This window comes from Typopeltis vanoorti, chromosome 18 (assembly GCF_054136105.1).
Source record: "Typopeltis vanoorti isolate ZY-2024b chromosome 18, IOZ_Tvanoo_1.0, whole genome shotgun sequence".
In the NCBI taxonomy this organism is placed as follows: Eukaryota; Metazoa; Arthropoda; class Arachnida; order Uropygi; family Thelyphonidae; genus Typopeltis; species Typopeltis vanoorti.
Window position 1 is genome coordinate 41,448,495 of NC_143566.1, and position 16,914 is coordinate 41,465,408.

General features: G+C 34.0%; 1 protein-coding gene across 3 annotated transcripts in view; it reads left to right on the plus strand.

The window, feature by feature from the left end:
• The window catches only part of LOC150096612 (putative ATP-dependent RNA helicase DHX35), a 437,463-nt gene that overhangs the window by 373,020 nt on the left and 47,529 nt on the right, over positions 1-16,914 (plus strand). For all 3 annotated transcript variants that reach the window (XM_090408561.1, XM_090408562.1, XM_090408564.1), the window contains one exon: positions 15,020-15,149. In XM_090408561.1, coding sequence (XP_090264687.1) covers positions 15,020-15,149 — 130 coding nt within the window. The remainder of the gene's footprint in view (positions 1-15,019; positions 15,150-16,914) is intronic.

Sequence of the window (16,914 nt, forward strand, 5' to 3'; positions counted from 1 at the left end):
TAAGTTCCTTTTGAAAATGGCAACGTGATGTTGCCGAAATATCGGAAATATTTATTAAAGTGTAATTTAATTTATATTCATATCTACGTTGTTCAATTCCTTAAGTAATTTAATAATGCATAACCAACATATAAGCCTGTCTACGAGAATACAACTCGCACAGAGAAGCAGTAGATTTTATAAATTGAGTAATCTTTTTAAAGCAATTTTGATTCCGTGTTGAGAATATAAATTGTTTCTGTCATCAGAAATAATGAATATAACTAGTATATCAATCAGAAAATCTGCAGTCGAAACTAATAGCTAAATTGATAATACATATAATTTAATATAGTTTTTATCCTGCCTTGGGCTGCACAAAATCACGTTATGGGCCGTAGGCCTGCTGTTGGCCACCTATGTGTTAAATTAAAAGATCCCATTAACCCATCATTAACTCATTACAGCTTTATTTAACATCATGCAGCACATCTCTACAAAATCTTCTATATATATTTTTTTTTAACACTGTTTAATATAAACAGAGGTTTGATCATCTAGTGAATGCTTTTCTTCATCATCATATGCTGTTGGAAATGTTGGTAAAATAGTTATTAATATTTCTAACTGACCTCTTATTGAAGAAGAACTGTGTATTTTATCTTAAGGTACTGACTTTAAAAACTGTTCTAGTGATTTTTTTTTTTTCTCCTGCAAGGAGAGGTCTACATAATATCTTTCAGGCATAGCTAACAGACATCATTTTGAAATGGCACAAACATACTATATGCACATGCCATATTACTAGGCCTCAGTACTGTATTGATATGGGGATAATTTCAGGTTTTTCATACTAAGATCAGTGCTATTCATCCTCAGGTAGAGTTCAACTCTAAAAATAAAAATGATCATTGTATTTCCTTCTTAGATCTCATTATTCTTAATTAATCAGACAGAAGCTTCATTTTTTTCATTTTTAGAAAGCAAACCTATGTTAGACAGTATATTCGTGCTCTGTCACACACCTCCATCCTTTTCAAAAATCCCATTCACTGTACTCCCTGTTAACTCTACTGAGGTGTCATTCACACAAGAAATATGAATGTCAACTATACACCTATTCTATATGTTAAAGATATATCTGATGATGTCTCCAAATTTCCAAGCATCCTTTCACCTGATCAACAAACTTACCTCTCTTTTTAGGTTTTGCAAAGAACCAATCTCTCCCATTTTCCATTTTCTCTCATTCATCAAATTCCTTGTACTTATATTCTAATTTTGCAATACTTATATTCTAATTTATAATCCTACTTTGCAAAGTAATTAGGTTTGCAGCTGTTTGTCATGAAGAACATCTAAACTATATTAAATTCCATGAGCCAGCACAATTTGGACTTGCATAAAATTCTATCTCCACCAAACACTGGAGTCTTTGGAAGAAAACTAAAGTACATAAAAGCTATTTTCTCATTGTTGTTGCAAAGAAAGTTGTGAAATGCTGTTACATTACCCTGATCTGATGGACTAAGGATTATGGGAAATTTGTTCTCCTTAACACACAAACGTTTTTTTGTTTTTTTATAACACTGTTAGGACTTGCATATTTTGGTCCATTCTACTCTACATTATGCATGTTTTACTTCTTTGTTTGCATTGTTTAATTCTTCAGTTATTTTTGCTTGTGCCTAGTTGAAATCTTTGGATTTTATGCTGATGACGATCTCGATACTCGAGTAAACATTTTATGAAGTAAATCTTGAATAATGTAGAGTAGCATAGACCAAAATATGCAAGTCCACATTGTTTAAAAAAAAAAAAAAAACTTTTGTGTGTTAAGAAGAACAAATTTGCATTACATTGTCATTTATGTCTTTCTAAAATTACCACATTGAGCAATGACTCTAAAAAAACATCTCTTTTATGCAATTAACAATTATTATTTTTCTGATGAAAATTAAATGGTTTAAAAAATTAGAGCATTTTAATTTTTTTTTTTTTTTTAGGTGGCTCTCACCCACCAAAAGTTTGTGTATGTAAACCTATAGTACATTAGTACCATTGGTTGGCTAAGGATTTTTTTTTTTCTGTTTTTGTAATTTTTTTGTTTATTTTTTACATAGTCTGGAAACCCTGCTCCAGAGACCAAACATGGAACTTTTTCAAGCCTCCTATAAGCAGGAATATTATCCTGCTGGGTATATTCCTGCCTATAGACTGTTTATTTACTATTCCTTTAAATATAGATAAACATGCACCACAGTAAAGAATAAAATTTAGTTAACTAAAAAGTTTCTAACAACAGATCTTTCTGTATTATTAATTAACTTAAGGAATTCACAATGTACACTAGAATATAGGTTAAATTAAATTTTAATATATATTTCCAATATTTGGCAACGTCATGTTGCCATCTTCAAGGAACTAAAATAAAGACATGTGCACGCAGGCACCACACACAGTAAATGAGGACGAAGCGAGGAAGTATTGTTTCTCCTAAAAGTCCTGATGGTGCCCCCTAGTGGGCTATGTTGGTATTTTTGGCCATTGGGGGCTGAAGGTCTCCTGATGTATGTCTCCCAAATTTGGGGCAGTCTCATGCAACCAAATTTGTTGAGGTTTGGCATATTTCTTAGGGCTGAGGCTGATTCCATGAAAAGTCTTTCAAAGTTGAACTTGCTATGGTGTATTATTGTGGCTTTCTTCTACCGTATTCTGTGGTGTGTATCCAGAGCATGGTCAGCAAGTCCAGAGTGGCAATACTGGTGAAAACGGATGTAGTCCTTGTGTTCTGAAATTCTGATATTCGCTGTCATGCCTGTTTGGCCAAAGTAGGACAGCTTACAGCTGCAAGGGACTTGGTATACCCCCAGGTAGGTCTAGGGGAAGTGATTGTTCTTTAGTGGAGTGGATAAGGGATGCCAATTTTCTATATGATCTGTAACAAGAAGTCAAGTTATGTTATTTTTAAGATTTTGGTAATTTTTTCTGAGGTGCCTCGGATGTAGGGAATGGTGATGGATTTAGAGTAATCCTTGTTGTGAAGGGGGGGGGGTTGTGGTTTACTGGTTTCAATATTTTTGGATATTTTGGGAGGGGTAGCTATTGGCTGAGAAAGTGTTAAGGATGTGATTTAATTCAGTGGTTAGGGCATTGTCATTTGAACAGATTAATTTAGCCCTGTTGTATAGTGTCTTAATAACTCCATATTGTTGTGAGGGGAGGGGGATTGTTGGTGAATGTATCTGCCTGTATGGATGGGTTTTCTATAAACTGAGAAAACCAAGGTTCCATCAGGCTGGTGGGTGACTAGTGTTTCTAGAAAAGGGAGACTGTTGTTTTCCTCTTTTTCCATTGTTGTGTCCCACCTTACGATTATTATTCTATCTAGTGAGATTCTGCTTATCTATGTTCAACTATTATCTATGCACGAGATATCACCCAAAAATACAAATATTTAAGTTATTTCTCCCCTTAGTGTCCCTAATATTTATATTATACTGCGCCTTTTAGGACATTTAGTTTAAGATATAAAATACAAAAACAAGGAGCAATCACTAAAATATGTCTACATGTGAAACAATATTGCAGTCTTGACACTTTATCTCATTTCTTAACACATTAATTTTCCTGTTTGATTAGGTTCGTTTGTTTTTCAAGTGGTGCATTGGGCAGCAATTTCAGAAAACTGTTTTATCACTGAACAAAGGTTTATTAAACTCATTAGCATGGTACAATTCAATTTCTAATACAATTCAATTCAATACTAAGAAAATATTTACAAAGTAACATTAGCTAATCACAAGTAATTTGGCTATGATCCTATATGAGTAATGCGATCATGCTGCCATGACAGATTCGACTCATACAATCATATGTATAATCCCTTATCTAATTAACACTTTAGCTAACCCTATATTAGTCTGAATACGCTATATGCCTATATGCTGTAGCACATGGACATACGTAATCAATTCATTCTATTTAACTATCCAAAACTATGTAGATTAAATTATCCTTTCACTGTACTAACACATAACTTTGACATTTATAACTTTCCTATACAATACACATGCATAAATTTTAGGACACATAATTACTTATATAATATTAATATTAACAAGCATAATTTCATTATAATCAGTCATGCACTAAAGTCCTAGTATAACTTTCCTTAGTCTCTTCAACAGTTCAGTAATAGAATAATGATAACGATTACAGACAATTTTCAGTTAACATGAGAATTTTACAGTACCTTTTTCTCGAGTTTTCTATATTGGCCTCTACCTTCATCCGATTATTCTATCCTGGTATGATCTCTCAATAATCTGTTACTCCTAAGTTCTTTTGGCACTAAACTGTGCTTACACGATCTTAACTTCTTGTACTTGAATTATGGACACTTTTAGAATCATCTATACAATGGCTGTGAAACTCACCACATGGACACAGACTTCTTTTACAGATTTCCTTTTTTTGTAGTTGTCACTGGATTATGAAACATGTAGATAATACCTTCTTTCCTTTAGCTAAATGGCATTCCTCGTTTCTTATCATAGGAAATACGGAATCGAAATCCCACTCACTATTGTTTCCTTGTTGTGACGACGGAGATTAACTCCAATCCCGCCACTCAGGAAAACCACGTGAAACCTATACGAAGGAGCTTGTGAAGAAACTATCCAGAAAAAAAGCCTCGTGGGGGGGTTTCTAACTCTTTTATACCTTGACTCTTAACGGCACCTTCTTTAATTTCTTTTCTCCATCCCTTACTTGATTCGACTTCACCGACCAATTAGGGTGGCGTTTTTCTGCCAAACATCCTTTGGTCGGCGAGCCTGTGACGATGTCTAAATCCAGGAATTGACCCTGAGCGATAGTGTGTTGTTTTTCTTTTGCTAGCCTCTAATATTTAATCCCTCTTCCAAAATTTTTCTATGAATTTACTTAATATTTTAATCTCTAGCCTCTCACATACAATTTCTTATGACTAATCCTTTTCTGTTTTACTTAGCTAAAATTTTTTTTTATATCATATCACAACACTAATATATTTCTTCTTTTATTAGTTAGTTCAACAAACACCTTTTTTTTTTTGTATATTTTACTTGGATGCAAGAATATTTTTCTTTCTTTTAAATAATTCATCTGTTAACTTTTATACAGGGGTTTAATTTTATTTTCTCTTCATGTTACACCATGATAGCTGGGAATTCTACATTCTTAAGGTATCAGGGTGTAACACCATGGTGAACTTGATTCTGGGGTGTTGGTTGTTTAAGTGTGTTAAGAAGGAGAGGAGTGTATCAGAGCCATGTGTCCAAATAGCAAACACATCATCAATGTAGTGAAGCCATATGGTTGGTTTTTGTGGGGCAGAGTTTAAGGCCTCAAAAGTCTCCATAAAGAAGTTGGCCAAGGGTGGAGAGAGTGGTGAACCCATGGCTGTCCCCTCTATTTCTTTGTAGAATCTTCCCTGCCAAAAGAAATAGCCTGAGTTCATTGTGAACTGAAATTGGGCTGAGATATTGGGAGGAAATTTAGCTTGGATTAGCTCTAAGGTTTCCTTGAGTGGGACATTTGTGAATAAGGAAGAGACGTCAAAACTGACCATTATGTCAGTATGTTGGAGTGTAAGTTTTCTATGCTGGCTTTGAAGTGGGCTGAGTTTTTTATGTGTGATGGTGTGTTGCCAGTATAGTGTGTGATCACTTTGGCCAAATGTTTAGCTAATTTATGTGGGGGAATCAATGCCATCCACTATGGGACGTAATGGCACATTTTCTTTATGTATTTTTGGGAGTCCATATATATGGGGGGAGGTATAGAGTTAAACGGTTTTAATTTGTTAGTAAATTCTACAGTCCAAGAAGTGACCTTCTTAAGGAGCCTATGGAGTTTTCTAATTTGTGAGTTTGTGGGATTGTATTCAATAGGGAGGTAAGTAGCCTGATCTAATAATAGAGCATTAAGCTTACTTGTGTAGTCCGTTCGGTTGAGTACTATGGTGGCGTTTCGCTTATCCGCTTTGGTGATTACTATTTCTTTGTTTTTCTTCATTTCCGGCAGAGCTTTATATTCACTATTGGATATGTTAGTTTTTGGTGGTCTTGCTTTGGTTAGAACACAAGCTACATCCAGTCTAATATTGTTGGCGATGTGGTTTGGAAGGTGGCGGATCCCGCCTTCAATTTTGATCATTATATCCTAGGCCGGTATTTTTCTGGGAGCAATAGTGAAGTTGTGGCCACGTGAAAGAGCAATGAGTGCTGTAGGCTTCAAGGTAACTAAAAAAAGGTTGACTACAGTGTTGGTTGGAAGTTTTGATTCAGAGATCGAGTTCTTTTTTAATTTCTCATATTTCTTGATATGTCAACCCCTCTCAAATTCTTTATCTGCCACAGTGCACAAGAAAAGAAACAGATCTTTCACTGAGTTTCTCAAAAGCATCATTAGTTTATGACCAAGTGAACTATGGAAAATTCAAAATTCTAGTTGCATAAGTACATGGTACACACATTCATGTTATTAGGAATTATTGGATTAAAAGTATATTTTGCTTATTGAATGTTACAAAATTATTTCAGTTTAAAAAAAAAATACTATGAACCAAAAGAGGGAATTGCTGTGTGCTAACTGGTGTCTTCATTTATCGCCCAGTTTATTTATAGCATCATTTGAAAAGAAACCCCTAAAACAACCACCATCAAAAATCGAAAATATGGCCATATTACATGGATGACATATTCATCATCTGGCCAGGCTCAGCAAAACAACTAGAAGGATTCACACACTAACTTAACATCCATTCATAAATTTCACTCTTGAACTTGAAAAGATTCTACATTTCTTCACATATTCCTAGAAGTCTGTGAAGAGAACAAACTCATTTGGTACAGAAAGCCTACTATCTCACCACCATCCCTTGCAAAAGATAGGAATAATTAAATGCTAAAAAGACAAATTATACAGCATCTCTAGCAATGTAGAGAAAAGGAATCAAGAGTCTAAATATTTCAGCTATACCTTATCTAAAAATGGATATAAGTAGAAGATGATCAGCAATATCTGCAACCCCTTCTTATATCCAGCATACAACTCAAGAATTCCTAAAATAGTTTGACAACATGACATAAAAGTAGCCTTCACCCCTATGCAAAATCTCAGAATTATTACCTCCTCCTAAATGTCTCATCTATCCCTTAAAAAGCAGAAATTTACAGAAGTTCTGGTTTTTTTAAGGACCTTTTTTTTAAGGATGTGTAAATTTAAGGAAGCTTCAAAAATATCATGCACAGTTAATCAATGCAGTAAAACCTAAGGATCACCCTTCATCAAATCTTAGTGTTCGTGAACAAACCTCACACATGCAGACCTTGGATTTGATGCACATTATGTTTTTAAACAATAATTCCACCTAAGTGTATATTTTGTCACACTCATCCATTTTAAAATCATTTTCTACCATTCTGCTTAGCTTTAATACAGTAACTCAATCAATGTCTGTTGTCATTTAACTTATATTTAACAAAGAAGTGTACAAAAATATGTAAACACTTGTAGAGAACTACAGAACTAAGAAAGTTTTATTTATTTATTTATTATTATTTTTTTTAATTTCAGAACTAGGAACTTGCAAGAGTAAAAAAATTATTTTGTATGGTTTAAAATTACAATTTTTCCGAGACTTTGGATATAAAAAGTGTATCATTGCAATTCTGATATTTATAAGGCCATGCAACTTTACTTAAATAAATAATCAGATAAATAAATAAATACTTAAACAAATAGGTAAATACTTCCAAATAATTCTATTCTATATCGTAACCCATAGGATCTTTTGTGCAGTCATTCCCATGTTGAGCCACACTAATTTATATGATTATGGAGGTCAGGTTATCATTTGATAACTTGAAACAGTTTTTTCACGTCTGAATATCCATTTTTTCAATTTTAATATGCTCTTTCTTTCATTTAAGCTTTTTATAGTATCCTTCAAAATGTTTTGCCACTTATATTATGTTTGTCTCTTTTATTCTTTCTGACTTTCTTTCTTTTATTTTTCAGTGATGATTTTGTTTCTTTTATAACTTAATGTATCCATTCTTTCTTTTCGGTATTCTTTAAGGACACATGATCATTTACTTTCAAAGCCACTTATGAATACTTCTTTCCCTTTAAACAAGTTTTTAAATTTGTTGTCTGTGAAGGAATTATTTATAGAAAACCAAAATTAAAAAAAAATATATATATATTTATACACCCTCTCCTACTAATCACACTGATCCAGCAAGAAGAAAAATGAACTTAATTTTTTATTGATGTAATTTATTTCATTGGCACAATAAAAAGTGTTTCTAAAACTGAATATTCTTCCATGACCTTCCTGGTTTCCATGACCTTACACACTGTAAGGTTTCATATGTGTGTTTTCACTTGTGTGTTAGCGTTTCATATCAAAATGGCATAGCATAACTGTTTCAAGTTATCATTTGATAACTTGAAACAGTTTTTTCACGTCTGAATATCCATTTTTTCAATTTTAATATGCTCTTTCATTCATTTAAGGTTTTTATATGTTTGTCTTTTTTATTCTTTGTGACATTTTTCAGTGATGATTTTTGTTTCTTTTATAATTTAATGTATCCATTCTTTCTTTTCAGTATTCTTGAAAGACACATGATCATTTACTTTCAAAGCCACTTATGAATACTGATTTCCCCTTAAACAAGTTTTTAAATCTATTGTCTGCGAAGGAATTATTTGTAGAAAACTAAAATCATAAAAAAGAGTATATATATATATATATATATATACACACACATACACCCTCTCCTACTAATCACACTAGTCCAGCAAGAAGAAAAATGAACTTAATTTTTTATTGATGTAATTTATTTCATTAGCCACAATAAAGAGTTTTTAAAACTGAATATTCTTCCATGACCTCCCTGGTTTCCACGACCTTACACACAAGGGATCATTTGTGATATGAATTCAGTCTATAATTGTATTGCTAATGTTATCTGAGAATATGCTATACCAGTTGCCTTTTAACCAATCATAAAGCATCAGCCATTATTATACTTTCCCAAGGATTCACAACCAATCATGAAATTGGGTGTGTGTACGGTGTGTACAATATACACAGTATATACAGTACTGTATGTACAATATTAGGGTCGCTTAAGGATCAAAGCCAAATAACCAGGAGGAAACCTCCATATCACATTTCAGGATGTGGAGAACTAACTGGGGCTTCTGACCTAATATCCACTTCTCACCTTCATGTAGTGCACCCTGTTAGTAGGTATCTACTGGGTACTGAATGAATGAAGATGGGCTGGCGATTTGAGACTTAGTCGACCAGACTGTACTCTCTACTGGCTTAAATCTCATTATGTTGTACCATCAAATGCATATGATGGTACAACATAATGAGATTTCATGCAGGCTGGCTGCATCACCCAGTTAAACAAGGTCCCTGCTGTTTTCATCAGGGAACTAGGGCAAACAGTGAAAAGTCAGCTACTGAAACAAGCTCCAACTCAACATCTAGAAGAAGAATAAACCTAACATCAGAAAAACTGAAGATAGGAACCATCAGTATAAGGAGCATTAATGGAAAAGAAATCGAACTTTTCAGAAGCATTGAAAAAGTACCACGTGGACATAATTGGCATTATTGAGACAAAGAAGACAAAAATAGGTAAGAACTTACTAAGTATTAGATATAGAATGTTATTTTCAGGCAATAATGATCAAGGAAAAGAAGGAGTAGCTATAGCCTTCAACACCAAACATGAAGGTAAACTTCTTGATTGAAAAGCAGTTTCAAGTAGAGTTATGTTGGCAAACTTCAAAATGGGGTACGGACAATGAAACTTGTTTGTGCCTATGGTCTGGTCCTGCAGAAGGTTCTTCCAAGGAAGAAGTGGAAGACTCTTTTGAGTCATTAGAACAGGTAGCTGACATAAAGAAAGAAAAAGTGGTCCTTGTTGGAGATCTGAACAGCAGAGTAGGAAATGAATCCACTAGGTATATAGGAACATTTTGGGAAAATTTGTAGTAATAACGGTAAGTATTTACTGGACTTCTGCTCATTTGTCCAGTAAATACTTACCTGTAAAGTAAATAAAGTCTTTACCTGTCCAGTAAAGACTTTCTGTTGAAACTAACACCATGTTTCAACAGAAAGATGTGCAAAAGTTCACATGGAGAGAAGACAGAAGAAATAAGGAAAGCCTCATTGACTATGTCATTGTTGATAGTGATATCTTCATGCTCGCTCAGAATACAAGAGTGTACAGAGGATATGAAATTGAAAGTGACCATTACTTAGTACTAAGCAGGATAAAAATGGATATCACATCAAAAAGAATAGTATGTAAGAAAATTTTAAAAAGAATTTTAGGTGAGCAAGTTTTTCATGTAAATTATAGACTCGACTATGCAAACATTATTGAAAAAAAAAAATTGCAGCAGTTTGAAAACAAGAACCAAATCTTGGAGTCTCAGCGACAAACTTTAAACATTGATTGATTCAACTAGGGAGGTATGTGGTGAAGTTGTCTGCAGGAATAGAAAAATAAGAACACCATGGTGGACACAAGAAGTTAAAGGAGCACTCCTTGAAAAGAAAAAAAACATACCAAAAGTTCCTACCAAATAAGTTGGCACATGCCCTAAAAGAATGCAGAGAAAAATGTAAGACAGCTAAGCTGTAAAAATAGCTAAACAAAACTCATAGGAAGACTTTGGAAAGAATATAGAAAATAAATATCTGGAAGGTGATAAAATGTTCTGTAGGCTATTGAAAAAGCTTAGAAATAGAGGAAAGGGTATACTGTAAAAGGAATCAAAGATGATAAAGGTGACATGAAAACTGAATATAAGGATAACCTAGATGTCTGGAGTAATTACTTTGAAACACTGATAAACAAACCAAGCAGTGATAGTATCATACTATAAAATTTTGAAGAATAATGCAAAGAGGAGTACATATCAATACTTAATCTAGAAAATGCCATCAAAAACTTGAAATATAGGAATACAGCTGGAATATTTGATATTTGACCAGAAATGCTTAAGTATGGAGGTATAAAAGTTTTGCAGTGGCTACACTGCATAATTCGATAGGCCTCTTCAGAAGGTCAAATTCAAGATGTGGAGTGCTCATAATTCCCATCTACAAAAAAAGGGAATAGTGTTGAATGTGAAAATTATAGAGGAATTTCTCAGTGTTCCAGGTAAGATTTATGCAAGCATACTTGAAAAGAGCTCAAGAAAGATTGTGGAAGAAAAACTTGGAGAAGAACTAGCTGGGATCAGGCCAAATAGAGGTTGTCAAGATCAGATTTTCACTTTAAGACAAATAGTTGAGAAATTGTGGAACATAACAAGGATCTGTACTTAAGTTTTGTAGATCTGGAAAAGGCATATGACAAGGTGCCCAGGAAAAAGCTTTTCAAAACACTACAATTATATGGGGTGAATGGAACATTATACAGAGCAATACATAATCTATATTTAAGTTGTCGGTTGGCAGTTAGAATTGAAAGAAATACAGGAAGATGGTTTGATGCAAAATAAGGGCTAAGACAAGGATGCACATTATCTTCATTCTTATTCATCATCTATATGGATCACATTATGAAAGAAAGTGGCATCAAGCCTGATATTAGAGATGTCAAACTTAGCTCTTTGCTTTATGCTGATGATGTATTCCTAAACTCATCTATTGCAGGTCTCCAGGATTCATTAACTAAATTGAATACAACTGTAACAAATTCGGCATGAAAATCAGCCATAAAAAGACCAAACACTATGAAAATAGGCAGGAGCATAGAAAACTTCTGCAGCATTCTGAATGGAGATCCTATAAAACAAGTAAAATATTTCAGGTATTTAGGCTCACTTTTTATTGAAGATGGCAAATTAAATTTGGAAAGAGACGACAGAATAAGCAAAGCTGGTATGGGGGATAGCCAGCTGAATAAATTTATATGGAATAAGAGAGAAATTAGCCAAAACACCAAACAAGCAGTATACAAGAGTGTTTAAACCAGTTTTAAATTATGGATATGAGAATTGGGTTAGAAATAAAGCACTTATTCCAGTGTTTCTCAAACTTTTTGGATCCTGCCCCACCTCTAGTATAATAGTCAGCCAAGTTCTGAAAAAGTATAATATAAATATGGACATGTACATTTTCTAATTGCCCCCCAAAATATTCAAATTGTCCCCCTGTGGGTCGTATGCCCCACTTTGAAAAACACTGACTTATTCAAAGACCAGAGACCATAGGCATGAGGGTTCTGATAAAAATTAGGAGTTGAACTGATGGCATCATTGGCAGAATCATATTAAAAATGAAGATATTGGAATAGAACTTGACATTATTAACATTCAAGAATGTGTCAGCAGAGCTAATCTAAGATGGTATGCTTACTTAAATAGAATGAGCAAAGAAAGTTTAGCAAAACAAGTGTTTGATGCCAAGATGGTAGGGAAGATCTAGGAGTTATTTGATCAAATGTGCCTTAGAAGCATAAAATGTTGGATATGATAGTATTGGAGGGCTGAGAAGTAATAGATTGATTTAGAGGAAAATTGTTGATAAGAGAATAATAATGTAAACTTAATCATGTAGTGCTGTCATAGTAGCCTGAACATCCCTTGGGGATTCATATCAGGAAATTGATGATGATGTATAGTATTTGGAGGAGGCATACTATAAAAAGCCTTCCTCATTTTTAAAGGTATTAGTATTGGTGATGATCTTGGGTTTATCACTCTGAGCTGAAATTTAAAGTAGTCCTGACAATGATAGTATAACTCTTCCTGCACAAAACTAGTCTTTCCATGTCAAGTTCAAATCTCTTACTATCTTATGGGACAGTGAAGATCGTTGTTTTACAGATTTCTTAAAGGTGAGACTCTCTGCATTGATTAGTATGGTGAGTCTCACTAAAGTTCAGACTTTGGAAAAACTGAAAATAAATCCTAAAAAAAAAAAAAAAAAAAAATTGACCTGAAATCATCATATGTAATCTTACTTCTTCATAGTGCTATTCTGCATATCTCTCAACAGACTGTTGTGCAACATTTGGACTGTGTTATGCATCACTTGATCAAGCACCAATTGATGTTTTGGAGATTAGTTTGCCATCTGACGTATAATGATGTAACTTATAAAATAATAGAAACCGAGCAGGAGTCTATATTTTCACAGTTTTGTTTCAAAGAACTAAATACCAAACGGAATAAGTTCCTTTTGACCAAGCGCCAAATTGATGTTTTTGTGAAAAACATCAATTTAACGCTTGGTCAAGTGATGCATAATGCAGTCCATTTCCAAATTTGGTTGGACAATCCTGGCATGTCAACCTGGATATGGATAGATTCTGGATAAGCCCTCCAACTGGCTTTTATTTATTTGGTTCCCTAAAAAGGTAACCTGTGTGGACATCATGTTAATTGATGCTGAATTAAAACTAGTTTAAATTCATGACCATACATTTTTCCAGAATGTGTTTGACATATGAGTTCAGTATTAGAGAAATTGCATCCAGAATTAAGATGGATAAATAGGATATCAAATACATTTGGTGTCTCTACTATCTGTATTTGGTTTAACTTATTTCACCTCTGTACAGCTGACTTATTATAATACTTTGTATAAAAGTTAACCTATTTAAATATTTCTGAATTTATTTAATAACTTTACCCCTCTTTGTCTTTAATATGAATTGTAAGATTTACAGTATAATCAGATTATTTATTAATATTAGATTTATGCATGTTTCAGTGTGATTTCATTGAAGCATGAATAAATGTTTCAGTATGTTGTCAGCATGTTTTGAATTGCTTACAGGATAATAAAAAATTAAAACAGTAGTGATATGAGTAATATTACTTAAAAGTAAATCTAAACAATACAAACTAGAATAGAATTCTAACAAGAACAGTTTGGCTTTAACTGTATAAACATATTTTCTTTTTTAAAATTTATAGCAATATATGTCATGAGTCAAATGTGCATGCGAGACTTTGACAAATCTGCTGTATTTTGCTTTCATAGCATATATCTTTATTCTTACAGTAGTGGATTATTGTTGTTCAAACATTGTTTGTAGTCATCTCTTTTGTTATTAAAGTGAGCAAGGATACAGATCATCTGATTACATTTTTTGAATCGTCCTTTGATACACAAAGGTCACTATCTTCTATATGCACTGTCAAAGGAAGATTCAAAGAATCTAGTGAGATGATCTGTATCCCTGCTCACATGAATAACAAATTGCTTCCACACCAAAGTATAACAGCATCAAATAGGATTCATGGCTCTAACAAAACTGCATCTCTTCTGCATTCTAAAATCTCCTCATACACCAGTGGAGGTGCACAAAATCTGTTGTATTTGTGGAATAAGCTATGAAAGAAAAAAGCAGTAGGATCAGGTAAAATACAAAAGAATGCACAAATCTGATCTTACTTTTCACACTATGGATCTAGTCAGTTGGTGAGTCATCAAGATGCCTCATATATCCTAGTAGTTTTGAAGGAAGATCAGATGGATCTGTTGAGAATCTTTCATATTGTGTAATGAAGATTTGGACTATGAAAGCTAATATAACTACACCTGTCAACACATGCAAACTCATTGAAGCTAAGTGGTTCATATTTATGATTACCAGATTATTCTGGTAACAGACCATTCAGATTTACTTTTGTCTAATCTGATTTGTACAATTACTTTAACTTAATAACTACTATGTGATCCTGAAGAAGCCAGTACTAAAATACTGGCAGAACATGTCTATATATGTTCTGCCACGCCTGTACATACTATTAATAAATATAGACATAGCATTAATAATAATAAATATTAATAAACAACATGGTTACATAAGCTGTGAAGATTTAGTTATGAATCACAATCATAGAACTCTAATTATCATTTTAATATGATAATCATGTTTAATTTTTTAACATGATTTTTTAAATAATAAGCTAAAACTATTATTTCATTATTTAGAATCAGAAAAATAAAGCATGGTGTGAAAAAAATTTTATCAATTACAAAGGCTTACTTCGAGCTTATGAGATACGAAATCAGCTAGTCAGATTGTTAACCAAATTTAAGTTATCCTTAATATCATGTGAAGGTAAGATATTTTAACAACTTTTATTTACATTAATGATCTATTTTATTATTCATAGTAGTAGTAGTAGTAGTATTAGATCTGAGCCCATTTAGAATGGCATTGGCATATAATTACCTTCAAAATGGAAGGAAATATTCTGGAAATATTCTACAGAAGATTTTACATTTCTACCTATTCAAGATAACCCTGACATGGGAGTTGTGCCTGCAGGACTTTGAAAGTCAACTGACATTTGCTTTATTATTATTATTATGGACAACTACAAGGAGTCCTTAGACTCATGGAGGAGGCCCTAACATCATGTCAAGAACAACTATTTGACATTCACACAGTATCTATCATACCTCGCCTTGAACTCATTTACAGTCATGGCACCCACAACAGACTCTGGCAGCTTATTCCACTCATTCACCACTCTCCAAGTAAAAAGCCTAGCTCACACTCTTGCCCAGCTTCCATGTATGACCCCTAGTCCTCCCACCACCAGTGCTATTCTCAAAAATATCTTCTGAATTAATCTTATAGAAATCCTTCAGTAATTTTAATGTCTCAATCATATCACCCCTTTTCCGCCTATCAACCAATTTCAACCCACAAATCTTCAACCTGTTCTCATAAGGTTCATTCCATAGACCTGCTATCATCTTGGTCACTCGTCTCTGGATCCTCTCCACCTCCTCCCCATCAAGAAGAAACCTTGGTGCCCAAATCTGGGCACAGTAGTCTAGATGAGGTCTTATCAAGCTCTATACAGAGAAACAATAACCTGTTTGTCTCTGCTTGTTAAAGTATTTTTCAGCAACCAAGTGATTTGATGAGCTGAATTAGCCACTTTTGCGATGTGCCCCCTAAACTTCAACTTCCTGTCCACCAATACTCCCAAATCCCTGGCCTCGTCAATCTCCTGGAGTACGGTTCCAGCAATGTGATATACTGCTGCTAATCTTTTCAGTCCAGAATGCATAACCTTACACTTTGCCACATTAAATTGACATCCATTCTCCTTAGCCCAGTCCTCCAAACTATCCAAATCATCCTGCAAAATTTTGACATCCTGTGCACTCACAATTGCTCTACCCAACTTTGCATCATCAGCAAACAAGTGAACACTTCCTCTCAGATCCTTTCCTATATCGTTAATGAACAAATTGAAAAGTAATGGTCCAAGAACAGAACCCTGTGGCACACCACTAGTCACAAGCCATCTTTTTGACTCCACTCCTGAATAAACCACACTCTGATATCTCTCCATCAACCACTCTCCTATCCATCTCACCAACCCTATATCCATCCCCATATGCTGCAGTTTACTGATTAGAATTCCATGTGGTATCCTGTCAAAGGCCTTAGCAAGGTCCAGTAGAATCACTCTAAACCCATTACCCTTATCCAGTTCAGCTGTCACTGTGTTATAATACGTGAGCAAGTTACCGAGGCATGATCTATCCTTCACCATACCAAGCTGTCCCCCATACAGTATCCCATTTTCATCTATCCAATCCTGTATTTTTCTCTTGACTATTTTCTCCAAGACCTTGACAACGATTCCTGATATGCTGATCGGTCAGTAATTTACAACAGCAGTCTTGGAACCTCCTTTATGCAGTGGAACTATTTTCCCCTCTTTCCACCCCCTCGGGACTAACCCAGACCCAAGACTGAAATTAAACAGAATGGTCAAGGGCACTGACAATTCTTTAGCTACTTTATGTACAACACAATTTATCATTGCTTGCTCAAGTGGAGTTGGATACTGTGTGGCCAT